Genomic DNA, 27,687 nt, shown 5'->3' on the forward strand with positions numbered 1-27,687 from the left:
ATAAGCTTCTCCATCCTCACAGCATACCGGTCTTTTTAGAGTATACACAGCCCCAGACATGCTCTCAAGGAGTTCACATTCCAGGAAATAAGATATATAAACATAGCCTTCTCTTGTATTGACTTAAATTTAGTTTCAAGACTTTTGATTTCAGGCTAGAAATTATGTGGGATCAGAAACCAGGGAGGTTTCTCACTTTTTCTCAGTGAGTTGGTATTATAAAAAACCCTTATCTCCTTTTTATTTTCCCACGTTAAAGCAACACGTTTCCTACAAAAGAGGGGTTTATAGTTGATAGCTGAGAAGAATTTATCAGGTCATGTTGGAGGCCCTTGAGCTTGAGGAACCAGCAAGCATATTGTCAGTTATCTTACAGTGGTGTGGAGAATGTTGAAGGTGAATTGTTCAACGAGGCAGGAAAGAACAAAAGTAGCCAAAGTGCTTCAAAAGCAGTATTTGGGTAGGCCTGAAGCTAAGAGATATTTGTTATAACTGTTTAGGATTAGGACAGAATTTTTATAGTTCTCTAGCTTTACTGCTTCGCCGTTTAGCAGCCAGTGGTACCAAGGGTGATGAGCAAGATTATTCTCAGCAACATAGCCAGGCAAGCCCAGGCAGAAGAGGTTAGAGGAACTTCCATATTCCTTTTCTCCGTGTTAGCAGTGTATCTTCAACCATGAGTCTTGCTTGCTCACCATTCTTATTTTCAATTTGCTGCCTATGGATCCCTGACAAGTTGTTCATGGGTAATTGAGATGTTAGCTGAGAGTCCCTGACATAGTCCTGATGAGCTTCACATTACAGTGGCTTCTGGGAGCTGGGTGTGGTGGTGTTAGCAATTATACTAGCAAAGGGCATATGGCCTATTCAGGAAGGAGTAAATGAGTGAGGTTTAGAAAGATTATTGATCCCAGTGTGAGAGGTATTGACAGTAGTAAAGTAATAGATCTGAGACTTAAAGGTCTTTTATGGCCTTGGGCTTTGCATTTCTCAGGAGTACAGATGTATCTATTCTAGTAAAAGTGCTCTTGGTTGCTATTTTTATATTCCCACTCATCTCATAGACTGAGAAACCAGTTAACAAAGAAGTGACCTCTTTCTTATATTTTTAGAAACCCTATTTGACCCATCCTTGTAGACCCAGGAGGGTGGGGAGATTTCCTTTCTTCTTTCCTTGATTCCACCCACTTAACTAGCATACCAGAAAATCCTCTAGGCCTATTTACTACAGCATGGTGACTGGTATACAGTGTGGGGGTAGCACTTCCAGTAGACCAGGAGGAATAGCTAAAAAAGAAACTGGCTAGCTTCATGTTTATGATCCACGAATAATTAGGTTGGGTGGCTTGTGAATGAATCATGGAATTTATGAGCAAAGCAAAGAGAGATAAAGACAAAAGTTCATTTGAGGCCTCACCTCTCTTGTCCTTTTTCTGGTCCTGAGAGTGTTTACTGGTTCTTTCTGAATGGCAGTTATGCTGGGTTTTAAATGGTGTTTCCTTACTTTCAGATTGATTTTGTAGCCCATGATGACATCCCTTACTCTTCTGCTGGGAGTGATGATGTTTATAAGCACATCAAGGAAGCAGGTGAGTAAGTTGATGTGCATCCTCATTTTATGGAGTTTGCTTAAGAGGTTAAGGTGAGCATAGCATCATATCCATGAATTCTCAGTCTAAACATCTACTTTTGATATCTCTTAATTCCAGGAAACCCTTCTCCAGCCCCATATTTTTCTTAATATTAGGGCCTTTCCTTACTCCTAACTTTTGATTCAGTATTCCTTCTGTATGTCAGTATCTCCAGACTTTACTTAGTAATAACAGACTCTGCTTTATGAGGAAGGAAAAGGAATGTGGCTCCCAGTTTCCATCTAGTCCTACTGCCTGAGCTAATCAGAATGTCACAGTGTTTGTATGTGTTCTTGTGTTAGGCATGTTTGCTCCAACACAGAGGACAGAAGGTATCTCCACATCAGACATCATCACCCGAATTGTCCGCGACTATGATGTGTATGCCAGACGGAACCTACAGAGGGGCTACACGGCAAAGGAACTCAATGTCAGCTTTATCAATGTGAGTTCCAACCTCATCCTAGAGTTCCCTGGCCCTATAGGACATGTTGCCTCTCACTTCATCTAAGTTAAACTTGCTTTTCAGTCTGCTGTTATTATCACCTCCAAAAGCTCAGTGGATACCTCTTTGCACATAACACTATGCCAGGCTCTTTACAAAGAGCATATGGATGTATCTAGAGGCATTTTCTGCCTTTATGAGCTAGTATCAACACGTCGATATAAGGACATACAGCCAATTAAATAAATAAGAACGTGGAACTTACAAAGTACAGTACTTATATCAAATATGTTTAAAACAGTGGTTCTTAACCTTTGTTCTTTTTGACTGGATGGTCTTTGCAAATCTGATGAAAGCTGTGGATCCTCTCCATGTGTGCGTAGTAACACACAACATTTTGCATGCAATTTCTCAAGGCACATGAACCTAACTTTTAAAATTCGATTTATGAAAGCAAGTTTATTTTAGCTTAATAAACAAACTGCTGTACATTTTGTATATAAATTATACCTCAATAAAGTTGATTTAAAAAGAAGAAAGCTGCTAACTGTATCTTCTACATAAGTAGTTTACCATGCTCCCTCACTTGCTCCCAGCTCTGTGAATTATGAATAGGTGAAATGGTTTCATTTAAATATGATTTATCTATTCAGGTAAACCCTAGCTGTTGTTAACAATCTAGCTGTTGTTATACTGCAGAATCTATCTTTAGATGTTTAAAAATCCTAAACATATTCGCCTTCCCCTTCCCCTTTATGATCTGGAAATGAGAATAGTTTTCATTTGGCTAAAGACTCCTCCCCTCCCCTCCCCTCCCTTTGGGAGGATTCATACCATTTTCCCTTATCTTTAGGGAAGCCTGTAGGACCAAAGAGTATCATCCTTATTTTGCAATGAGCAAACAGACCTCCAAATATTAAAAAATAAAAAAAACAACTCCTCTATAATCATAGAATAAGCCACTGATGGAGGAAAAAAATTCAGTACAATAGATGAATTACTTAAGTAAAAGGCCCACTATTTCCTTTTTCAACCTGTTACAGTTGGCTTATTGTTGGCAATATTGTGCAGTGATCTTGTTGCTCTCTCCCTATACATCTCCATCTAGAATGGGGTTTGGGTTTTGTTGGGCATGTTTATCTTCCAAGTTTATGTTTCATCTTAAAAAAATCTGACTTCGTTTAGTATGTGCCTGTCTGTTACTGGTCTTACACTATACATTTAGTTTAGTCCTGGGCTCTACAATCTTAGAATTATTACACTTTTGTATAAGATGACCATCCAGAGCATATCTTATCTGTTATTATGCTGGAGAAGTATGGGATAGATTAAAGTGAAATTCTCAAGACTGAAAGGAGTGTCAGTAGAGTGCCAAACCAAGTCTTTTCCTTCCCCTTAGTATGGAAGGTCAGAATGAGTATTATTTCTCAGAGCAGTTATTTCTTTATCCAGGAGAAGAAATACCACTTGCAGGAGCGAGTTGACAAAGTAAAGAAGAAAGTGAAAGATGTGGAGGAAAAGTCAAAAGAATTTGTTCAGAAGGTAGAAGAAAAAAGCATTGACCTCATTCAGAAATGGGAGGAGAAATCCCGAGAATTCATTGGAAGTTTCCTGGAAATGTTTGGTCCAGAAGGAGCGCTGGTATGTTCTTTCTTGCTGGATAATTTAGGGAAATTCATGAAAATCTAGGGAATTCTCATGCTGTGGAAGGAATTACAGAATCCTTGAGCAGAAAGGGACATTGACATTAAGAAGTTATCTAATCTGTTCCCCTTGTTCAGCAGAACTATATTTCCACTATCCCCAGAAAGTTTTTAAAAATCTTTACAGAAAGAGGTTACACATTCTCCTAAATAATTTTGCCAGCTCTCTATCAACCTCCAAATATGGTGACAAGATAAGTGAGTAGCCTTGCCCAGCTTGCTTCTACATTATAGTTTTAGGTGGAAGGGAAGGAAAGAGCAAAGAGCAGTAAAAAGAAAGCTGCCTGCAGTACACACAGCTGCTGCAGGACCGTTGGGTACGGTGGGAATTCTGTCCTTGAGGAGTAGCAGGGTCTTTTCGAGCCAAATAAAAGGTGCCTGTGTAGCTATGAGCAGATGAGCCCCAGGATATCAGGAACGATCTGACTGTGAGGGTGTTTGGATGCCAGAATAGATTATTCTGGGAGTGTATGGAATTTTCTCCTCAGAGAACTCTAAAACTAGGATAGGTACCCTTTTGTCTGAGTTAATTCCTTTGTTTTTGCCTACAGCCTAGACTACAGATCCAAGTAGCCTTTTAAGAATTCTTTTGACGTAGAGGTCAAGGATTGGGTGACAGTGGATAGCAGGTGGGAACCCTTAGATACACAGTATAGCATAGAGCACTTTGGAGAGGAAATTGCTTAGGATTATAGCTATGTTCCTCCTCTGGCTTACTTGATCACTTTTGACATTACAGAGGGCACTCATGATAATTTGAAGTCTCATATCCTCCAGTGGTGCTTTAGTAGGATCCATAGGTTTCTTCTAACTCTTTCTTTTGGTCTCCCCAGAAACATATGCTGAAAGAGGGGAAAGGCCGGATGCTGCAGGCCATCAGTCCAAGGCAGAGTCCCAGCAGCAGTCCCACTCGTGAACGCTCCCCCTCTCCCTCTTTCCGGTGGCCCTTCTCTGGCAAGACTTCCCCGCCTTCCTCCCCAGCAAACCTCTCCAGACACAAGTCTGCAGCCTATGATATCAGTGAGGATGAAGAAGACTAATTTTTCATCTCTCCTTTCCTCTCCCCTCCCTCTGTCCCATCACCTTCAGAAGCTCTCTGTTGAATTCTGAATTGTGATCCCAACACTAAACCTAAGGACAGCTACAAAGGAAAAGACAATTGGGGCAAGAGTACTTAGGATGGGGGGACCAGACAGCCTATCCTCTGAGAGACATCACCCACCCCCACCAAGAAAAAGGCTAACTACATCTTAGAAGCCTGTTTGGCATCCATATACCTTCCCCATGGACTTTGCTTTACTGTTTATGTTCATGTGATCTTGACAGGGAAATTGTCATTTTTATTATTTTTTTAAAAATTAGTCTTTCAAATGTAGTAAATAGAACTAATTTTTTGCCCCCAAGGAGTGGGCAGAAGGAAGTGGTGTAACACCCAGAGGCCTTTTCTTCCTGATACACTATAGTATTTGCCTTCCGTTCTGAGGCAAACTGTTTTGCCAAGTCCTTCAGGCAAGGAGCCATGCTGATGGGTGATTTGGAGGGGAAATATCATAATTTTGGTTTCCTTTAAAAAAAGCAAAAAGCTGAGTAACAGTCACAAATCCCCTAAGTGTACTGCTGGCACATGTGTCATTGTGGCTATGGGAAGAAGGAGATCTGAGTTTAACTTTTCTTGCTCCCTGAGGAGTTTCTTATTGGACCCAATGGGGTCCATGAAGACACTGATGGGGATGGAACCAGACCACATGGCATCTGCTACGGTTTTTCTGCTGTGTTCATCTTCTCAGAACACTCTGTTGCCCAGTTATTTGGGAGCTCTTGTCAATCTCTTTCCTGTAATCTACCTTTAAAGGGAGGAACACTTCCAGGTTTAGTCTGATGAAGGAGGGGAGTGGGACAATAATCTTATGCAAAGTCAGTTTTGATTAATTTTCTTCCTGAGAGTAAGTCCCTGGCCCTGTGACTCCTATTTTAATACTTATTACCTAGCTTTTTACAGAGGATACTTTGTAAATGTCTGCAGTTTGAACATGATCTGTTAATCCATGTTGCTCATAGCCATATCGAATATTCAGAGAGATTTGCACAGAACATAGGCGCAAAAGCATAAGGAAACACACCCCTTTCTAAAGCCTTTTCTTGACCTCTTCCTCTCTTAAGAGTGTCCTTGACTGGAACCAGTGCTCCATGAGGTGTTTATTTTCCCCTGAGAGTTGGCAGCTGGCAGGGAGTCCCGTCTGCTGCCCTTCCAGCAAGTCACCGAGCAAGGGCTCACTTTACAAGAGTGTGGTAGGTTCCCTCCTTCTCACTCTGCCTGGTTCCACCTCCCCTGGTATGTTGCCCAGGGGATTCACTGCTTAAATTTCACGTCAGAGAATGCTGAAGCTTAACACTTGCTGTTGAGCATAAGCTCTTTTTAAACCTCTAGCACCCTACAGTACATGACCTAGCAGATCATCATCTATCATAATCCTGTAGCTGGGTTCAGGGTGAAAAATTGCTTATGTCCAGGCACCATCCCATCACTCATAAATACCCCTTGTGGGGGTGGAGTTTTAGTGTTTTCAGCTAAGAAAACCACATCTTATCTCTCCTTGCCCGTCTGCTAGGGCTGTGAGCATCTCATAGTCCCCTCCCTAAACACCTTCTGTTAAAACTTGCTCTTCTGCCTGAGGGTCGGTGGCTAGAATCACTGCCTGCCTGCACAGCAGGACTACCTAGGTCCTCAGATCATCCAGAGAGGCAGAGCACAGCAGAGTAGAGGGACAAAGAGGGGGAAAGCTCTTGTCCTGATGGCCTATGAAAATTACATTTCTAACTCTTCTCATGAAGTGCTATTTTTACTATCAGATCTGGTTTACACAAGCTTTGGCTTGGAATCCTTTTTTTGGAACAGTTGAAGTTAATGTTTTCCTATATTACTCAGCTTGATGTGATCAAGCTGATATGATCACATATTTTAACTTGCTGCTTCAGTCTTGCCTCTTTGGAAATTCTGCCCATTTCTGTCAATAGAAAAGCAGTGAAATCACCACTGAAGCCCACTTACGTGTTCTCTCAAAGTACACATGTTATCCAAGTGTATTTGGAAAATGAGGTGCCCAGAGTATGGTTTTCCTCCCTGCAGTCACTCTTCTCACATGTATTGTCTGGATCCCAAGTTTTTGGTCCTCCTCCTCCGCTCTGTAAATGGGCTGCTTTTGGCATATCCTGTCCTTGGAATATGACCTCTAGGCTGACAAGCTCCATGAGACTGCTAGCACCAGCATGTGCACGTGTTCTTGGAAAACTCTCACCCCTTTTGGTGAACCTCTGTGGCCTCAGTCTCCTAACACTAGTATATCTTCAAATAATTTTGACTGAAAGCAAAGAATTTTATGGCGTGGCATGCTAGATACTTTGGGACAAATGTGATCCTACATGCCGGACAAGGGTGGGTGGGTGGAAGAAGCTATTGGGATGATGCATTGTTTGATCATCTGTGCCTGATTAAATGAGGTTAGAGGTTCGCATTCCACAACCATGCATGTGATCTGTAAATCTTTAAATATTATTGTTAATATTAACTTCTAGCGTTAATTTTTATTAGCTGTTTCCCTGAATCCCACACACAAAGCTGTCAGCCTGAATAGATCAAATGTGGCAGAAATGGGCCTTAAAAGTTGCTTGGCTTCCAGTGGTTAAGAATCCACCTGCCAATGCAGGGGACACAGGTTCGAACCCTGGTCCAGGAAGATCACACATGCTGCAGAGCAACTAAGCCCATGCACCACAGCTACTGAGCCTGTGCTCTAGAGCCTGCGAACCACAACTACTGAGCCCACGCGCCACAACTACTGAAACCCGCATGCTCTAGGGCCCGCGTGCCGCAACTACTGAGCCCACGTGCCACAGCTACTGAAGCCCGCACGCCTAGAGCCTGTGCTCTGCAACAAGAGAAGCCACCTCAATGAGAAACCCACGCACCACAACGAAGAGTAGCCCCTGCTCGCCGCAACTATTGAAAGCCCACGCACAGCAGCAAAGACCCAACGCAGCCAAAAAAAAAGTTGGTTGGCCTCAGAGCCTCTCGCTGTAAGATAGAGGGAGAATGGAGACAGAAGCCCTGTAGCCGGTGCTGAGGAGGTGCCATTTCAGCAGTTACCTTGAGATGAGCTGGCAAAAAGTTTGCTTTTTTCATACACTACACTCAGTAGCACTGAAGGATAGAGGTTGAAATTGTAGAGGAATAAAAATGGATCATTTGTACTGCTGCAGCTGCTTCTGATAGCTAGAGCCAAAGACCATTATCTTGCTGAGGCTTGGGTAAGAAGGTTGGGGATGCAAGGAGGTTGAAAACCTTGAATGAGAGAAAAAATTTGAGGGAGGTCAAGAGAGCTTTTGACAAAAAAAAAAAAAAAAAAAAATGGATCATTTGTACTGCTGCAGCTGCTTCTGATAGCTAGAGCCAAAGACCATTATCTTGCTGAGGCTTGGGTAAGAAGGTTGGGGATGCAAGGAGGTTGAAAACCTTGAATGAGAGAAAAAATTTGAGGGAGGTCAAGAGAGCTTTTGACCTTTTCTGATCACTGATAACTTCCTAGGCAGCACCTGAGTTACATTTTTCTTACTTTTGACCACACAGCTGTCCAGGCAGTCTTTGACTATTCCCTCCACAATGGTTCTTCACAGGGATTTTTATTCTGTTTCTTGATGTATGGGTAGCTTTTGTTTTTCTGGAGCTCATTGCCTTTTTAATGCTGTTCCAGACCCTATATCTAAAATCTTTCCAAATCAAGTATATTTCACTGCTTTTGTTTAATTTCCTAAAAGCCATAGCTTTTACATTTTCTGTCAGCACAAACTATCACCAGAAGTTGAATCAGTACAGGTAGGAAAAGAGCTCCCTTAACAATGCTTTTAACTAATGGTATTTTTTTTTAACCTTACCAATATAAGTGTTTTTAAAGTTATATTTTTCAAGGTCATGCAATGATTGTTCTTGTTTTCTCTCACAGAATAGATTGTCATGGGATAAAGAGTGGTCCCTAGCTATTATTTTTCCAAGTAAGTAGAACATGTTCTTGGGATTATACTATTAAATGTTAATTTTCTTTAAAACAAAGGAGAAAGATACTCTGCCAAAGTTTAATGTTAGTATTCAGATTGGGGTAGAGAACAAAAGTACTTGGTTTAACATTAGGATGACTCCAGTTGTGGTTTTTTTAGCTTCCAAGTGGGCTTTCCCACCCTTCTTAGGGAGGCACTGACTGCTTTGAACACAGAGACTTGATTGGTTGAGTTGTTTTATATTGAGGATCCTGAACAGAAAGAGTCTTGGAAAAAAATTCTGGCCTTGGCATGAATGTTGGCCCCATCACCAGTGCCGGTGTCCACAAGGACGTTTTCCTCAATTGGTGTTCAGTATATTGTTTTCCTGTCTGAGTGTTATTAAATTGTTCAGTTATTTTGGCTTTTGTCATTAGCCAAATAAAGGAAAAGTGATTTTATGTAATGTTTCATTTTCTGTGTTTTTGACCTTGTATACATGTGTATGATATGTTTTATGTATTTGGGGCTTTTACCTGTACTATCGATTCCTTTGCTTTTGCATCCTAATTTGGGGGTTTTACCTATATGATCATTTCCTTTGCTTTTGCATCTTAATTTGTCTCTCCATAACAACTCCATGACCATATTATCGGGATTCCTTTTGCTGCTTGGTACAGAAGACTAAAAAAAACCATTGTCCCACAAAGGGAGGCTGATCCAGATCTCCCAGGTCTAATGTCATCAGTGCCCTACTGACATATCTGTAAGGGAAAAAACACCTTTCATCTGTTCTTCAGAAGCCTGGTTTCTTCGAGAGTTTGGGCTCATACTATTTTGCCTGGCTGAGTTCTGTTCCTGTTCTTATACCAGTAAAACTATCACATACTCTTCCCCCTTTCATTTGCTTTGGGAAACCTCAGAGTAACCTTTTAATATACAAGCTTTGTGGGCTAATAGTGGCACACACAGAGGCAGTGTGCCCAGTTGTAGAACATCACACTCCATCTTGTTTATTATAAAACTTAAAATACCTTCCTCAGGCAAGATCCAAAACAATTTCATCCTATTGCATAGTTCACATTCGTCTCTACAGTCAAGTGTATACCATTAGCCAGCTTGCTCTGACAATGGAATCCATCCCCATTTGGTCAAAGCTGAGGAACAGTAAAGAAATCTTGTGCCCATCTAATGAGTGCAGTGTCTCTTTCATTGTCCAAGCAATCCACCTCCAGCTTTGAGGTTCAAATCCAGGTTTGGAGAAGAGAAAGGTTCATATCCAACCTTGTCGTCTTTCCTTCGGTAGTATATTCGTGTGAGCACGGTTATCAGAAAAGTCTCCAGGATGAGGAGGTGGCAGTTCATCACTGCAGCATGGGGCAAAATATAATGTAGATTATACTAACTTATAGAGGTGGTATACCACTAGCAGCCTTGGCATATGAGTTGAACAACACTTTCTCCAATTTGTCCTCAAACCAGGACCTAGAGATACTAAGTTGTCACAAGTAACATAGCAGGTTAATAGTAGAGCCAGAACCAGAACTTGGCCCTCTACCTCCTGCAATTTGAGGCTAGCACTAAACATTTCTTTTGCATGTTTCATCAGCATGACTTCTGCTTCCTAACCACACCCATTGCTCTTCCTGGAGCTGAGGGTTGAACCCATGGCTTCCTGGGTTGGCCATCAGGACTGGCCTCAAGCTGTGGGATTGCAGCTCTCCTCTGTGTGATCAGAGAGGTCATAGTCTGCTTAGAGCTTCTGCTGGATTTCTTGCAGGTTCCTTTCTCAGTATTCTGAGCAGAACATTCTGAGTATTCTGAGATTGGCTGGCCCAACTTCCGTTCTAAGTTCCTCTCCTCCCTGACCTCCCCCTCTTGCCCATCCTGGAATAGAATAGGAGCTCCTACGTGCTCACCTTGAGACCTGATTTTAGAAGAAAAGGGAGGCGAACAAGCAATCTGCCCACCGTTGGCCAAGACTGAGAAGATGGATGGCTGCAGGGCAGTCAGAATAAGGAGAACCTGAAGAAGAGAAAAGAGAAGTGAGGGTAGGGGCTCAGCATCCCCGGCACTGAGGCCGGCTGGCCCACTGCTGTGTTTGAGATGTGTCTTGTACTTGCCCTCTCTGAGTACACTTTTCTGAAGCACTGCCTCTTCAGGGCAGACTTGGCTTTTCTAGGCTTCCCCACAATAATCATGGGCAGGCTAGGCAATCACAGGGCTTTTACCCGCTAGCCTGACCCTGAGTGCTTCTGGGGCCCAGATCCTTTCTGTGCCCCTTCAGTCCCTTACTCCATTTTAGGCTCTTCTGTCCTCTGTCTTCCTCTGGACCCTCCAATTCTACCTACTGTGTGCCTGTAAGCGGCACCTGCTTAGATCAAATGAGAATTTATGTGAAATCACTCTGTTGACTGTAAAGGAGTCATTGTGCCTTGGGAATAGGAGAAGGGCCCAGCAAGGAGACAGAAAGAATGAAGTGAGAAGGGAAACAATATTGGGCTAGAAGTCACTGCATTTGGTGGAAAGGTTATCTCTGGGCTTAGAGAATGGAAAGTGTAAAAAGTAAACGTTTTTTTTAGAGAATTGTCAGAAAAGATGTGAAGATGAAGAGGCAGTGTGATAAGAAGAGATGTGGGTCTGGGAGTAGACAGATCTAGGTTTAAATTCCAGTCCCATCCCTTATGAGCCTTTGAACAAGCCCCATAACATCTCAGTTTCCTCATGTGTAAAACAGAAATAATAATGACTCTGAGGATTATAGTGAATTTAAATGTAATTAATGTATGAAAAGTGCCTAGTATGTGGTATAGACACTTCATAGTTGTAGCTGTGATAATGCTGATGTTTCTGGTGGTGACGAACTGCAGGTTTTTAGAAGTAATGGGTAGTAAAGAAAAGAAAAAAGCAAAGGTAAAAGAAATTAAGGTTTGATAATACATGTGTTATGGGTTGCATTGTGTCCCGCAAAAAGATACATTGAAGTCCTAACCCTTAGTACCTCAGAATGTGACCTTATTTGGAAAAAGCATCATTGTTTTGGTAACTAATTAGACATAATTAGTTAAGATGCGGTCATACTGGAGTAGGGTGGGTCCTTCCTTATTCCAATATGACTGACGTCCTTATAAGAAAAGAGACACAAGATACAGACATATGAGGGGAGAATGCCATGTGACATGCCAGGGATGCCAAGGATTGCTGCAAACCATCGGAAGCCAGGAATAGTCAAGGACGGGTTCTCCCCCACAGTTTTCAGAGGGAACACGGGCCGCTGACATCTGGCCTCCAGAACTGTGAGACAACACATTTCTGTTGCTTTAAACCACCCAGTTTGTGATATTTTGCTACAGCAACGCTTGGAAACTATTAAAGCACAGGAAAGCAAAAACTGGGAAAGGGCAGGGATTCTTTTCCAAATCTCATCGGAAACCTAAGGCTTAAGAAGATTCCCGGACCCACTTTTATCCTTTATTAGTCTCAGCTCCTAACCCCTATTATTTGTGGCTCATTATTAACCATCTTTTCTCTCCCAGGGTATAGTTACCTGGAACAGAACAAATTTGGCTCCTATGTTCTGCTCGCCCAGGTGCAGCTTGGCTTGACGAAAAAGGATGCCCAGGGTCCACAGAGCTAACAGGGTGGACACACCAAGGAAAACATTGATCCATAGAGCTGTGCTCTTCTCTGAAATCTGGTGGCAGGCCAGAAAGTAGTCAATGAGGAAGCAAGCCCTTTTCTCCTTTTATTTCCCCTCTCCCATGGTGGGAAAGGTAAAAAAGCCCCAAAGCCTTGGCCCCTTCCCATTTCTTTTCTCCCCATCAGAGTCCCTGAGCCTCTACTTTTCCACAGCCACCCTGTCCTTGGGGCTACCCCATTCCTGGGGCCCTGAATTAGGGGATATTGGCTCCAGCTATTCCTTCTAGAGCTCACAGGTATTTAATGAATCTTGGCCTCTGCTGCCCCTTACTCCTGACTTACATCTGCTGGGTCATAGATGCCATCAGGGAGGAGAAACAGGCCCACCAGGCTCAGTGTTATCTTGAAGAAGGCATACTGGAAGGGGCCCAACATCAGCAGCTGAAGCTTTTTCCTGAAGTGGGAAGAGGGTTAGGACCATGGACCCACAAACCACCCACCCCAAGAAGACCTTCCAGCTCCCTCACCGGGCTCCGCCATCATAGACATCAACACGGTCAAATGGATGGGGACTTCGGAAGAAGCCAGAATGTTGAGAGAGTTGGGAACCCTCCTTCTTGCGTCCCACTCACCCTCAGACCAGAATGCTGCCTTTGAGTAAGAACTGAGTGTTGACCCCAACCTCAATAACCGAAATAGACGGAAGGGGAAAGTAAATAGTCCAAAATCCAGTTTGCTCTGTGTGGTAAAGTTTGTAGGGGACAGTGAGCTTAAGTGATGAGAACTTTGGAGTTCTCCTTCCTCTGCTCCCTTTACCCCTGCGTGGGTGCCCAGTGTGTGGACCCTGGCTGTGGGATGCCCACCCTTTCATCACTGAGTTTGTTCCATAAAAGCCTAATTCCATGAGGCTTGAAGCAGGGCTGAGAGAGCCAGCAGAGGCTCTTGGGAGAGTGCAGGAAGAGGCTAACCTGTTCTTCCAGGCGGCCTCTCCCTCCCACCTTACCTGGTGAGCATGAGTTGTGGGCAGCAGGGGCAGCAGCAGCAGCAGGGGCCTGTGTGGATCATCACTGGGGTGTCCTTCAGTGTCCTTACTACTGCCTCCTTCCCACCAAAGCCTTCCACCATGACCTGCATCAGCAGGTAAAAGCACATCGCATAAAACCTGGAGTTGGGGGAGAGGTGGGCCTGAGAGTACACAGAAGGGGAGGTGGCAGCAGCTGATAGGACAGCCCTTCCTGCCAAAGAAAAACAGACTGCAAAGGGGCCAGGGAGAAGTGGGGCTTCCTGAGGGGATCAGGTAGGGGCTAGGCGTTTTGAGTGTGTGACCCAAGAGGAAGTGAGAGAGAGGACAGGGTGGGAAGAGGGCAATTTCAGGCTGTGGGAATGAAATGGTGCCTTAGGATGAACTGGAAGTTCAAGGGCTCTATTTATGATCAGTTGGTTTGCACGGATTTATGGAAGGGATAGGGGATAAAAGAAGACAAGGACTCTGGAGTCCTGGGGTTGAGGGGAGCAGAGTGGGGGACCCCAGAAGGATATCCAGTTCAGCTGGGGGCAGGGCAGGACACTCACGAGGTTATGGCCATTTCCACGAGCATGAGGGCACGAGGGATCCAGAGACCAAAGCAGCAGAACACAGACACTATCTGCTTGGAGAAGAGCAAGGAGCTGGTTAGGGCAAGGAAGGAGGCTTCGTGCTCACCTTTTACAACAAGGGCTCAAGGAAGCAAAACCTAAACATTCGAGGCACCATTACTTCAAAGTGACCAGCTGGAAAAATAACTAGTTAAAGTGACCTTGAGTCAGGGGGCTCTTTTGAAGACTATCTCAACTTATATCACTGGGGTAAGAGTAGGTCAGTTCATCTTTAAGATGTTATTAGAGCATCTGATGTCTTGAGATGACCCAGGCAGATGTCATCTGGCAGGAGAGGACTTCAAGGGCTTTGTTCTTCCCCCCAAACAGACAGAGCTCACCACATGGAAAGAGAAGTCCCATTTTATGACCTGGGAACATGCCAAAGACCTATCTAATAGCTGTGGGAGCGAGTTAAAAAGACCTATGACATAAGCGTAGAGTGAGCATGACCCCGTGGGAAAAGGTTCTTTTCCTCCTACCCTCTGAGGAACAGGGAGTTGGTGTGTCCAAGAAGGAGGCTTGCAATGTTGTAGCAGGGGAGTAGCGAGTGAGGCTGCTGGTGGGCTGAGAGGGTTCTTCAGCTGTTTTTGTGGCTCTAAGATATTTCAAACGCTCCATCCCACTGCCTGTTGACCTTCCAGGCATGGGGTCTTGACTGCAGATATCAGACTAAAACCCTTACCCTAAGGTGGTAGAGGAAGGCAACTTGAATTGTTGAGTTTAAAGGAATCCTCAAGATGGACCCTGCCTCCCCTCCAGTCCCTCCCAAAAGGCAGCTACAGGGCCCTCACCGTGGGTGCAGAGCTGCTCCAGAGCAGAGTCTTCCTCTTGATGGGGCAGTAAGTGTTCTTGTATAGGTAGACAGCATCCTCCAGGAAGATGGCGACTGAGCCCAGGGCAAGCAAGGTCATGATGACTGTGAGAGAAATTTCCATAGGGCCCGATGCTAGAGTTGAAAGAGAGGGCAGACTCCAGTGAGCTGAAGATCAGGACTGAGGAGTAGAAGATGTGGGCTTCCTCATGTGGATCTAAATTGCTTTACCATATCTAGAATGACCTGGCCTAGGCCCCCTCATGCAGAAGATGGGCTATTTCTTAGATCTAGAGTATCCAACATGTGACTAAGAAATAGTCATTCTTCTGCATTCATGAGAGACTAGACCAGATAATTCTAGGTATGGTAAGGCTTATCTGAAGCAGGATATAAACACCAAACAAGTTTGTACATAATTAGCAAAAATTCTAAATTAGGAGGTCAACAGGGTTTATTCAGTTTTCTATTTCAGTGTCAGGTGTTTTGCTAGCAGAACAGGGACCAATTAACATTATAATTAAAGCAGAATATAACTCTTGATTTACTTTAGAGCTGTTTAAATTTGATTTCAAAAATTATGTCACAAAACTGGGACATAGGAAGGGACTTTAACAAAAGAAATGGGTATGAGTAAAGACTCCAAGGACATATGACCCACGTTGGCCTCACACTTAGTCTTACATTAAATGTGGCCCAGTAGCTCTCTTTAGTGTTTATTGAAGTCATTTGAGGAGTTGTTAAAAAGTAGCTGTCCAGGCCCTATCCGCATAGATGCTGTTTCAACAGATCTGGAACAGATCTGGGATGGACCCAGTAATCCACATTTTAAACAAGCTCGCCTGATAATGGTCAGAGGATAACAAACAATTTTTCAACAAACACCAGTGAAGCCTCTCTGGCCTCACCATTGCTAACAGGAAAACATTAATAGAGTCACAATATTTGTTTCTGAACATTTTCTAACCAGTGCAACAATTAGTTTTAAACAAAGGGTTCTGTGTCCTCAGTGACTAAGCCTGGACCCTCATTTATCCAAGTCTCTTCCCTAGTTGGCAGACTCCTTCCTTTCAGCCACTTAACTGGCTAGATGACAGATGAAGTGGGGGAAGACTGCCAGAGTCCAAGCCACTGTCTTATTACATTGGGAGTAAAGTATGAGGAAGGCATTGGCTGCTCTGCCCTGTGTTTTGGTGACTGGGGGCAGCTCAGGCAGAGGTATTAATGCTGACACCAAAACAGGGAGGAAGGAGACCATACCACAGTAAAGACTTGAGTTGTCATCTGGGTCAGTCATACCTGGTGGCACCACAAGGAGCAACCAGGACAAAGGTGAATTTGTCAAAAAATATGTTGATCCTGGTTGTTCTTATTTCAGGGCACACATTTTTCTCTCTGTTTCTGTTTACTTTAGCCAAGAGGCCTTTACCTCTGACCACAGTTAGGTTTGTGACCAATCCAGAGGACCTGCCATGGGGAAGGTGGCCCTTGGATTCCAGGTCCCAAGTTGTACTTCTGAAGTCAGTAGTAAGCTTTTCCTTTCTATTACAGGCCTCAAAAGACAGGACTGTGCTATTTTTCTTCCCTCCTCCCCATTCCTGCCTCTACCCCACCTCCACTTAATTAGGATACAGCCCTCTGGGTGACCAAATTACTGGCTTGGCATTGCTGTTGCTGTTTAACTCTTGCCTCTTTCTCAATTACCTCTACAGATATTGCTCCAGTAGGCTCTGCAAATTTTAAACATTAAGAAAACAAAACAAAACAAACAAACAAAAGCCAAAAAACACCTGGTTGCAGTCCTTTATTAAAAAGAGACTTTACCTTCCTTCCTTGAAACTTTAAAAATATAAACATCATGGGGTGGGGGCTGACACAATTTTACCCTTATACAATAAAAATGTGGATTTAAAACAATTATGATTGTTTTATCATGAGATACACATAAAGCCTTCCATATATCAAAATAATTCCAGATAGATTAAAGAGATAAACCTTTAAAAATCAAACAGGGAAAATTGAGAGAAAGAAAAGAAAAGAGAGAATTGTATCTGCATCAAGAATTTGGAGAGGCAAGACCTACCTAAGCTTAGGTGTAATCCAAGAAATCACAATGAGAACGATGGTCAAATTTGACATAAAGAGTTTAAACTTCTGAATGTTAAAAAAATATATAGGCAGCAAACAGACTGGGGGAAAGCATGTTTAATAAATGAGTACACAAGTTTAAAATTTTTATTACATGAAGAAAATAACAAAAACAGAAGGCTCTTGCAAATGGGAAAATGATACTAACACAGTTCAGGAAGTGGGAAAATAGTCAACCTGCCTAGCAGCCAGAGAAGGCAAAATAACAGTAATATATTATTTTTTGTTTTATTTAAAGATAATGTTTCTAATATTATTAATAGCCCTACATTTTAAAAAATGTAAATGTCCAACAATACTGAAATTATTATGTAAACTACTCAATAGAATATTATGCAGGTGTGAAAAATTTGTGCATACCATAAAAAAATCTTTGCAAAGACTATGTACTAATATTTTAAAAAATATGTTAACACTGTTTTAAAAAACAGAAAAACTTATTAACAGATCCACACATTTATGGTCATCAGATTTATGACAAAGGCTTCACTACAATTCAGGGGGAAAGGATAATTTTTGAGAAAGTGCTGGGTTAATTGCATCTCGTTTAATATGCAAAGTGATAAAAAAGAACACTGACCCCTCCCTCACATCATACAAAAATACCTAAATGTGAAAGTTAAAACAATAAAGTTTTTTTGTGGTACGCGGCACTGCCGTGGCCTCTCCCGTTGTGGAGCACAGGCTCCAGACGCACAGGCTCAGCGGCCATGGCTCACAGGCCCAGCCGCTCCGCGGCATGTGGGATCTTCCCGGACCGGGGTACGAACCCGTGTCCCCTGCCTGGGCAGGCGAACTCTCAACCACTGCGCCACCAGGGAAGCCCAACGATAAAGTTTTTAGAAGAAAACAGAGAAGTATACCTTAATGACTTTGAGATAGGCAAAGATCCTTTTAAAATAGGACACAAAAGCACTAATCATAAAGAAAAAATATTGATAAACTGGACTTCCTTAAAATTAAGAATTTCCATTTGACAAAGAAAACCATTAAGACAATGAAAGGGCGTGCTCAGACCGAGAGAAGATATTTGCAATACAAATACCCAACAAAAGACTCATATCCATAATGTATAAAGAATTCCTATCAGAAAGAAAAAGAACACAATTTTTAAAAGTGAAAAAGACCTAAACAGTAACGTTTCTAAAGAAGATATCCAAATGTTCAAGAAGCATAAAAAGGTGCTAAATATTAATAGTCACTGGGGAAATACAAATGTGAGGTGCCATTATATACCCACCAAAAGGGCTAGAATTGCTTTTAATTTTAATCATCCTTTGACCGATGATTCTAAGTGCTGGTGAGGAGGAGGAACAATTGGAACTCTCACACATTGCTATTGGGAGTGGTGCCACCACTTTAGAAAACAGTTTGGTAGTATCCATTAAAGCTTAACATTCACCTACCCTGCGACACAAGAATTCCACTCATGGAAACATATTTAATAGAAACGAATGCCTTAATCACCAAAAGAATGTTCAGAGCATCATTGTTCATAATGGCCCAAACTGGAAAAAGTCCACATGTTCTTCAACAAGAATACAGATATGGGCTTTCCTGGTGGTGCAGTGGTTAAGAATCTGTCTGCCAAATCAGGGGACACGGGTTTGATCCCTGGTCCAGGAAGATCCCACATTGCCGCGGAGCAACTAAGCCCGTGTGCCACAACTACTGAGCCTGCGCTGTAGAGCCCGCAAGCCACAACTACTGAAGCCCGCACGCCTAGAGCCTGCGCACCGCAACGAAGAGTAGCCCCCGCTCACCGCAACTAGAGAAAGCCCGCGCGCAGCAACGAAGACCCAGTGCAGCCAAAAATAATAAAAATAAAAATCATTGCCCTTTACTGTATGTAATTTATGACTAAAACAAACAAATCTTTATGTGAACAAAGCAGAATGCAAAATTAGCAAAGGGAATTTCCCTGGCAGTCCAGTGGTTAGGACCTGGTACTTTCACTGCCAGCGGCCTGGGTTCAGTCCCTGGTAGGGGAACTAAGATCCTGCAAGCTGCGTGGTGTGGCCAATAAATAAATAAAAATAAAAAATAAAAATAAGTAGCGTGGTAAAATTATAACCACGTTTAAAGGATTTGGGGAGAGAAAAGTAGAAAAGAGTTGATGGAAAGAGTGGGGCCCTAATATCTTTATCATATAAAATGGAAAGTGAAGAAGTACTGTCCATAGTTGGCAGAATAAGAAATAAAATATAGGTATAGTATATACAGCTATACAGATAACCAACTAAAAATATTGACATAACTATGTGGAAAGAGTGGAAGAAGTTTGGTGCTAAGTGAATTAAACTTTCATGTGTTATAGAGGCAGCTACAGATAATGTCCAAAATTGATACCACAGGAAATAATGGTAATTTGAAGGTAACTATCAGAATAATCATCAGCTAAAAAAGGAGGACTTCCCTGGCGGTCCAGTGGTTAAGACTCTGTGCTTGCACTGCAGAGGGTGTGGGTTTGATCCCTGGTCAGGGAATTAAGATCCTGCATGCCGCGTGGCATGGCCAAAAAAAAAAAGAAATGAGAATAAATAGGGCAGGGGATAGTTGATTTTCTTTAGTAGCCTTTTTGTACTATTTAAATTTTTAACACATGTTAATGTGTTACTTTGATAAAATAAAAACATTAAAAAATCATTGCCTAGAAAAAAGCCTAGAAATTAATTAACAATGCTGTCTTTGAGTGATGATACTGTGGGTGGCTTTTGTCCTCTTTCTTTTCCAATTACTCTATAGTGAATACGTATCTTATAACAAAAAGTTTTTTTAAAAACACATACTTTGCCAAACAATGACGTGAAAAAAATCATATGATGTCATGCTTATAAAAACAGGACATAAAATTGTAGTATAGTATGATTTCCACTAATGTTAAACAAAAGCATAGAAAACAGAACTCATGCTATGACATTTGCAGTGCTGGTCTTGAGTGGTGGGACCATACATTACTGTTCCTCTTTTCACTTTTCTCTATTTTCATACTGACTTCATTGAATTATTTTTACAATAGAAATGTTTAGTTAAAAAAATACAGATAAAATATAAAGTCCAGATAGGCAGAAACCAAAATTAATTCAGTAGATTTCTAAAAACCAACATCCATTGTTGGGAAGGGGCATACCGCTGCAGGCTTCTCCTTGTGGGATTCCCCCACCCCCTACTTGACTCTTGTCCTCATCAGCTCACTGAGAGCTGAGAGTGGAAACAGCCCTTCCAGAAGCCAGCAAGTGTTCACTGTCCTTGACTGTTACCCCTTCTTGAAAATCTCCCTCCCCTTGACCCCCAGAACCACAGTTCTCCTGATTCCTGTCTTGGTCTCTGACCCTAGGTCTCCTCTACTGATTCCTCATCCTCTCCCGCACCCTGCGTTCTCCAAACTCATTCGCTCCCTTTCGCCTCTTCTGTTTATTGAGGTTTAGGATTTCCCTACCACTCCTCAGCCTCCCAACAACCACCTGAGCTGTTTCCACCTCCAGAACCTTTTGGTACTTGGCTTCTGTCAGTTCATCTTTCCTCCCTGAGCTCCCTGTGGCGGGCTCCTTCCTATCACTGAGCTCTCTGCTCAAACGCCCCTCCTCAGCCAGCCTCCCTTGAGCGTCCAGTATGGTGTTACCTCCTCTCCCCCAAGCTGCCTTCAACAGTTAGGTTATTTACATATTTATTTACTTGTTTGTTGTCTATCCCCATCAGAGTGATGGTAGTATAAACTCTGTGAAGGCAGGGATTTTGTCAGGCTTGTTTTCTGTTCTATCTCCAAGTGCATGGAACAGTAACTGTGACTATTTGTTGAATGAAAGAAATGACCCCATGAGAATTCTTATTGTCATCTCCATTTTATAGGTTTTTTTCAGGAAACTAGGCTTAGGGAGTTGAGCACCTCACCCATGGTCACACAGCCTGGAAGTGATGGAGCTGGGATTTAAACCCAGGGGTTCCTGACCCTAAGTCCATTCTCTTCACCATTACACAGGCTGACTCTTAGTGTGTGTTCACATAGCTATGGAAGGGAATGTGGAGTGATATAAATGATCAAATGCAGCCCTAAGGTTGCTTAAGTTGATGAAGGTGGAGGTGAGGCATATTCCAACTGTTCAATATGGAAGTGCTTTTGCAGTTTCTTGTATCTGCTGGCTTTGGTGCTCATACTTGCAGCATCTACTGGCTCTTGTATCCACTTCCATAGCACAAAAGTATGAGAGAGAGAACTTCCTTAGCATACATAGCCCGACACCACTACTCTACTTCAAATTCATCTATCTTCTTGGAAGATTGTCCTCTATCTTTTTTTTTTCTGCATCTTAATAAATATTATGGAACAAAAGTATCCAGTGGCACAAGGATCTTTGGAAACACTTTAAACAAGGTTAAACATGTTTCTTTCCTGTGGAATATACCAAGTTTTAAATCTGATTTATATTGTTAATTTCCAAAAGGAGGTTACAGAATATAGATTTTGCAAAACTTATTTTTCTACAGGCTCTGTTTTCATGGAGCACTCCTTAGGATTAGTATTCCAAAGAACACGTTTTGGGAAATGCTTGTCTAACTCACCTGTTTGAATACAATTATACCTTTAGCAACTAGCAAATTTCCCACTGTATCTGTAACAGTGAAGATTACTTTTTTAAATAATGAAAACAATATAAGAACATTAAAATTTTGAAAAAAGAGTATCACCAGAATCCTAGCTAGTTCCTAACCAAAAATTATTTTCATTTTTGCATAACGTATTTCCATGGAAGTTAAGAGCATAGGCTCTGAATTCAAAGTAAAATTCCATTTACTCCTTGCTCTATAATCTTGGGTAGGTTGTTTATCCTCCAATTAAACCTCTTAGCATGGAATGTAGTATTTGCTCAGTAAAAACTAGCTTTAAAAAAGCATCCTGTTATATGTATAACGGATTCACTTTGTTATAAAGTGAATGTTAACAAAGTAAAGTTTGTTACTAACACACCATTGTAAAGCAATTATACTCCAATAAAGATGTTAAAAAAAAAAAAAGCATCCTGGTTAAAGTTCATACATATTGTATTACTGCAATCATACTGTAAAATTTTGCATTCTGTTTTTTTATCTAACATTTCATCACAGCCTGTCAAAAATTATTTTTATAATATTTTTAAAATTAAGATTTAAAAAATAAATATAGTAATAGAGCAAATATTAATATATCCGTAATCCATTTTAAAGAATGTTATGATATTGCCAACTTTGCTTCAAAAGTTATTCTTAGAAAAATAAAACATTACAGATGTACTTGAAGGCCCCTGTATATACCTCCTGGATCCTTTTCACTTCCCTACCTCACCTCCCAGGGCTAACTACTATTCTGAAGTTGAGGTGTATCTTTTCCTGTATGTTTTAATTTTTTACAATATATGTACATACTCAACATATTATATTGCTTTGCACTATAAAAAAATCTATATAAATGGTTTTATCCTGTGAAATGCTTTTCCACTCAACATTGCTTTCATGGTTGTTATTATTTTCATTGTGACAAACAAATGCTACCATAAGCATTCTTAAATGTGTCTCCTTGGCATGTACAGGAGAGTTCCTCTATTCACTTAGAATTAGAATTGCTGGGTTGTAGGAGATGAGAATTTTCAGTGTTAACGGTATCTAATTGCTCTTCAAAGTGGTTATACCAATTTGTACTCCCACCAGCAGTCTATGAGAGTTCACAGTTCACCTTAAATTCACCATCACTTGGGATTATCAGACTTTCAGTTTTCATCTTTGAGAGAGTAGTGAAATGTTATTTCATTGTTTAACTTGAGGTTCCCTAATTCCTAACAAAACAGGTAACCTTTTTGTACCTTTATTGGCCATTTGGGTTTCCTCTTCTAGTATGAATTGTATGATCATCTATTCTACCTAATTTTTATTGGGTAATTTTTCTTATACTGACTAATCATCCTTTGTTGGTTATAAGGCTTGAAAATATCTTCTCCCAGTCTTTGGTTTGGCTTTTAACATTGTTTATAGTGTTTTTAGTTGTACAGAATTTTGTTTGCTTTATGTAGTCAATCTTTAAGATCATTTGTACTTTCTTGTGTTTTATTTTAGAAATTATTCTCTACTTCCAACTATAAGGATATCTTTCCATATTTTCTTTTGTAAAAATGTTTGCATTTACATTTAGGTACTTAATCTATCTGGATTAAAGCTATATTGGAGTTATTTTCATGTTTATTTACTTGCCATAGGGACAGGCAATTGTCCAGCATCACTCCTCAAAGAGTCCATCCTGTCCCACTGATGTGTATACCATCCTTTCATATAGCAAGTCCCCAAGTGGCCATGGGTCTATTTCTAGTCTCTCTATTTTATTTCATTTTTCTGCTTGTCAGGCCCCTTGTGAAACAGGAGGGAAGGGGGAAGGACACAACCTCTAAAAACCATAGCTCTTGAGGATGTGACATAAACTGGTTAGAAACAACCAGGTCCAAGATAGTGGAAGATTCAACTTCCAGTGCACCTTGAGCCTCATTATACACAGATTGTAATATATTAGCATATGCTAAATGGCACACCCACAGGTGCTGTGACAGTTTGGAGGCCAACCATAAAAGGACAAAAAATGAGCGGTGCCCCAATTCCTGGAAATCTCTGCCCCTTCCCCAAAATAGTTGGAATAATCCTCCCACTAGTTAGCCTATGAAATTACCCAGCTCACAAAAACTAATCACCCCATATTTCAGGGCCTCTCGCCTTCTGAGATGTGTCACACTCTGTCTATGGAGTGTGTAGCTCTGTAAATAAATCTACTTCTTACCTATCACTTTGCCTTTCACTGAATTTCTTCTGTGCAGAAGCATAAAGAACCTGGGCTTCAGTAAGTCCTGAGACCAGGCATGTGATTTCAATGAAAAGACAGTGGGGAACTTCCCTGGAGGTCCAGTGGTTAAGAGTCCTCTCTTCCACTGCAGGGTGCATGGGTTTGACCTCTGGTCGAGAAACTAAGATGCGACATGCCGCTCAGTGTGGCCAAAAATAAATAACTTTTTTTTAAAGGAAAAAAAAAAAAAGACAGTGGGTTCAAGTCCCAATCTGAGTTGTGTGGTTGCAGTTATTACATTATTGCTTTAATTACTCTAGTCTTGATATATAACCCTTAATATCTGGTAGGGCACATACCTTCCTTACTCTTTATCAAAATTGTCTTGGCTTTTCTTGGTCCTTGACTCCCACAAATAAATGTTTGGATCAGTCCATTAAAAAAATAATTGTGTAGGGATTATAATTGCAATCATATCACAGGCATTTCAAAAACAGATTATTGAAAGTTTCAATAGTTCTTCCAGAATAGTTCTTTCTTAAATGGCATTTAATTTAAGGAATAACAGAGTTTATAAATGAAGGAGGAAGGGGTTTCACCACATCCTCCAATGGGCACCTCTTCCTGACTCTCCTATTTCTGTCAGTGTCATCACCACTGTCCAGATTCTCGGAGTCATCATTAGAGTTTCTTTTTCCTTCACTTACCTTGTCTAAATATTTACCAGATTGCCTGCTCTTTCTTTGGATTGCCTGTATTTTCCAATCTTCCTTTCCCTGACACTGATCTGGCTCAGGTTTTGCCCTTCCTGCTGGGCTGGGGCAATAACCTCCAGTTTATACCCCTGATTCTCAAGGCTCTTCTTCCCCAAAGTCTATCTTGATTGCTGATTAATGATCCTGAAACACTATCCAGCCCCTCCCAATCTCAGAGCCCTTGTCCGCTCCTTCTGTCTGCGGGATAAAGTACAACTCCTCTGCCTGACACTCATCAGGCCCCACCTTACCTGCCCAGCCCTCTCAATTGTCCCCTGCTTCCCCACCTGTAACCTTGACTCTTGCCAGATCCAGCTCCTCAGTGTCTGGAGAACCTGCCTGCACCTTCTATCTCCACCCCAACCCCAGCCGTGCCCACCATCGGCTCTCCACTTTCCATCTGCTACCCACTCCAACAGTTCCACTTGGGGACAAGGCAGCTCTCCACACTACCAGGCTCAGGATGGTCTCCCTGCTTTGAACATCCTTGGTGCTTCTATTTGCACATTTTGTAGCAAAGCAATGTGAGATCCATTTTCATTGTGTGAGGAAGGATTTCCCAATCTCAGCACTATTGACACATTGGCCCAGATAATTCCTTGTCCTGGGGACTTTCCTTTGTTTCCAGGGCAACATCCCTGACCTCTATCCACTAGATGCCGGTAGCACCCTCTAGCTGTGGCAACTGAAACTGCCTCCAGACATTGTCAAAAGTCTCCAGTGGGACAAAATTGCCTCTGGTTGACAATACTGGTGTGTTGTCACGCAGTAGGGAAACCAAATAAAATGTGGATGGGAGCCACATTTGCTTTTCAAGATGCTAGGGTCATTTGATTGTCCTGTTTTACGTGTCCAAGGAATAAACAGAGTCCCATCATCTGCCTTTTCCCTTTCAAAAGCAATTCAGTAATAGGATCTAGTTGGCCAACACTGTCAGAATACTTTTACAGGTTCACCTAAATTTTCAGAACATTATTCATAATAACCATCCCACTAGAACTGTACAGACCCTCTCCTGAGGAGGATGTTGTGCACACCTCAAGGGCATTCTGTGGGGCTTTGGGCACCAGCTTGAGTCCCTGGGTGGCCCTGGGGTCTGAAAAATGCTCCAGACCACTGTCCCCAGTTTGAGCTGGGGAGGCCCAACATGCAGCTTTGTCTGTGGGCCATGTTGTCGCACCTCTCTTTTGGCCTTTTGTCTCCTCTAGGAGTTGTTCTTCTCCCAGGTTTTTACCATGACAGACAGACACTGGGCCAGTCATCTTCCCAGGCCCTCCAGGCTGGCTAGCTCAGGACCACCTCTCCTCAGCTCCTCTCAGCTTTTCTGACTTCCCCCGGGATGTTCAGTTTTTCCCTCCTTTCAGTTCCCTCTACAGAGGGTCCCTGACTCACCTCTCAGAAGTTGGGCTGCTGTGGGAGGGTGAGAGAAGCAGGCAGAGGGAATGCTGTAATTGGTTTTCAGTACCTCCAGAAGATCTGCCGTGTACCTGGAGAGACACCAGCGTGTGTTCAGAATATGAGGACCTGGGGACGGGGAGGGTAGCAGAAGGGACACCAGCAACCTGACATTCCCTCAAATACTCCTGGGTTCAGGGAGCTTGTCCATCTCTCCTCAAGGCCCTGACTCTTAGAGGGAATGGAGAATTGGCCTGGGTCACTGTGTAAGGCAGGCTGCCACCTAGGCCATGGGTAGGTCTGGCTGCAGTGCTCAAAAAGCCCATGGTCCATTTTCTCCACTTCCGTTGGGACAGAAGCCCAGAGGTTGGCTAGGGAGAAACCGCAGGGTCCCAGAGAAAGAGTGGACCCTTAGTACCAGGAATGGATCTCCAGCTGGTCAGGGCTCTGTGCATGCCCCCCATTGCCCCCACCTCTGGGATCTTTCTCTCCCTGGTTGGTGGCCACAGCCAAGGCTCTGAAGGGTCATACACTCACCCTACCCCACAGTGTCCCTGAGGACCTTGTGGGATGGCCAGACCATTATTAGTCCTGGGTCATTCTGTGTGCTGGGAGCCAAAGGGCCCTGAGAGGGAGGTAGGGACAGGTCAGAGTGAGAGGGGCCCCTGCTGCTTAGCAACCGGCTCCTGGCTCGGGGCTTGCCTCCCTCACTCACCTGGGATCAAGCTTTATCTGAGTCCTGTCTGGCTCCATTGTCTCCTTTTTCTCTCCGGCTTTCCTTCCCGGCAGGCACTGAGGACCCAGGAGGGACAGGCAGGCGTGGGCCCCGGGGAAGGTGGCTCCTGCCGGCTCTGCTGCCTGCGGGACTGGGCTGTGGGTTGGTGGAGTGGCTGGGTCTTTCCCTCTGGCTCTCTCCCTTCTCAGGCCTCCGTGACCACAAACTCCTATCTCAGAGTTCACCGCAGAGGAATTTGATCCCCTCGGCTGGCTGGTTGAGTTCCCTGGTTCCTACTCCTCCCTGTCGGTAGGTGTGGCCCCTCCTTCCTCCCTCCCACAAATGCCTCTGGCCGCCCCTTGCCCCCAGCCCGCCCTCACCCTCCATCCCTCCTAAGGAGCCTTTTAGAGACAAAATCCTTGGTCCTCCCGGCAAAACCCCCTGGTCAGCAACCCCCTCTCGCTCAGAATCTGGCTGGAACGCTGGCTCTGTCCCCCTGAAGATGGAAGTCAGGGCTGAGGCCTTGACTGTGTTGGTGCTGTTGGCTTGGAGTGTGGAAGGGAGGGCTAGCCGGGAAGTCCAGACAAGGCCCATGTGGGCTTCCCAAAGCCCAGCCCACAGCATCCTGATGACAGGCTCATCCAGCCAAACAGCGCCCCCCCAACCCCTGAAGATGCAGCAAATGGGGAGTGGGGGAAGGTGTATTTAGGAAGCAGAGTTACTGAGTGAGATTTCTGGGCATTTTGACAGATTCTGAAAAACCGCCAAATTGTATGCTTCTGAACTATTTTATTGATTGGTGATTTCTCTTCTCTCTCCAAGTAGATTTAAACCTATTTAAGGCCAAGCATAGTACCCCTAAGTTCCCAGCACAGGACCTCACACATACTAAGTGCTCCTTAGAATTGGTTGCATGAATGATAAAATAATAAAATCATAGCAACAGTAGCTAATGTATATTGAGCATCCATGCACCAGGTGCT

General features: G+C 42.9%; 2 protein-coding genes and 1 long non-coding RNA gene across 6 annotated transcripts in view; 2 read left to right on the forward strand and 1 right to left on the reverse strand.

Moving 5' to 3' along the window:
- Nucleotides 1-5,196, forward strand: part of PCYT1A (phosphate cytidylyltransferase 1A, choline) — a 37,794-nt gene extending 32,598 nt beyond the window's left edge. For both annotated transcript variants that reach the window (XM_024752072.1, XM_024752073.1), the window contains exons 6-9: nucleotides 1,511-1,589; nucleotides 1,934-2,076; nucleotides 3,529-3,717; nucleotides 4,613-5,196. In XM_024752072.1, the coding sequence (XP_024607840.1) occupies nucleotides 1,511-1,589; nucleotides 1,934-2,076; nucleotides 3,529-3,717; nucleotides 4,613-4,819 (618 nt within the window). In that variant the 3' untranslated portion in view covers nucleotides 4,820-5,196. The remainder of the gene's footprint in view (nucleotides 1-1,510; nucleotides 1,590-1,933; nucleotides 2,077-3,528; nucleotides 3,718-4,612) is intronic.
- A 2,522-nt stretch (nucleotides 5,197-7,718) lies between these two features.
- On the forward strand, nucleotides 7,719-9,268 carry LOC112404260 (uncharacterized). Its single transcript, XR_003004059.1, has 2 exons — nucleotides 7,719-8,146; nucleotides 8,318-9,268. It is a non-coding gene; the product is annotated as an uncharacterized LOC112404260 (long non-coding RNA).
- A 521-nt stretch (nucleotides 9,269-9,789) lies between these two features.
- Nucleotides 9,790-27,594, reverse strand: SLC51A (solute carrier family 51 member A). 3 transcript variants are annotated; one of them, XM_024752070.1, is made up of 9 exons: nucleotides 26,705-27,009; nucleotides 25,987-26,081; nucleotides 14,876-15,030; nucleotides 14,019-14,092; nucleotides 13,450-13,608; nucleotides 12,789-12,900; nucleotides 12,355-12,501; nucleotides 10,727-10,832; nucleotides 9,790-10,174 (listed from the first exon to the last, which is right to left on the reverse strand). In XM_024752070.1, exons 1-9 carry the CDS (start codon nucleotides 26,740-26,742, stop codon nucleotides 10,017-10,019), a joined length of 1,044 nt encoding a protein of 347 aa, XP_024607838.1. In that variant the 5' UTR covers nucleotides 26,743-27,009; the 3' UTR covers nucleotides 9,790-10,016. The 3 variants fall into 3 exon arrangements, with proteins under 3 accessions (XP_024607838.1, XP_024607839.1, XP_024607837.1); XM_024752071.1 differs by lacking the exon at nucleotides 12,355-12,501 and having other exon boundaries at nucleotides 26,705-27,011; XM_024752069.1 differs by lacking the exon at nucleotides 9,790-10,174 and having other exon boundaries at nucleotides 10,186-10,832; nucleotides 26,705-27,594.
- Between the last annotated feature and the right edge of the window lie 93 nt (nucleotides 27,595-27,687).

Source organism: Neophocaena asiaeorientalis, unplaced genomic scaffold (assembly GCF_003031525.2).
Source record: "Neophocaena asiaeorientalis asiaeorientalis breed wild unplaced genomic scaffold, Neophocaena_asiaeorientalis_V1.1 scaffold293, whole genome shotgun sequence".
NCBI lineage: Eukaryota > Metazoa > Chordata > Mammalia > Artiodactyla > Phocoenidae > Neophocaena > Neophocaena asiaeorientalis.

Excerpts from the sequence above, each read along its gene's own strand:
- SLC51A (XM_024752069.1), bottom strand. The coding sequence starts at position 26,742 with ATGGAGCCAGACAGGACTCAGATAAAGCTTGATCCCAG. Across the intron at positions 15,031-25,986 it reads AGCAGCCCAACTTCTGAGAG|CATCGGGCCCTATGGAAATT; the intron begins GTGAGTCAGGGA and ends TTTCAACTCTAG. Across the intron at positions 13,609-14,018 it reads GTGGAAATGGCCATAACCTC|GTTTTATGCGATGTGCTTTT; the intron begins GTGAGTGTCCTG and ends CCCCAACTCCAG.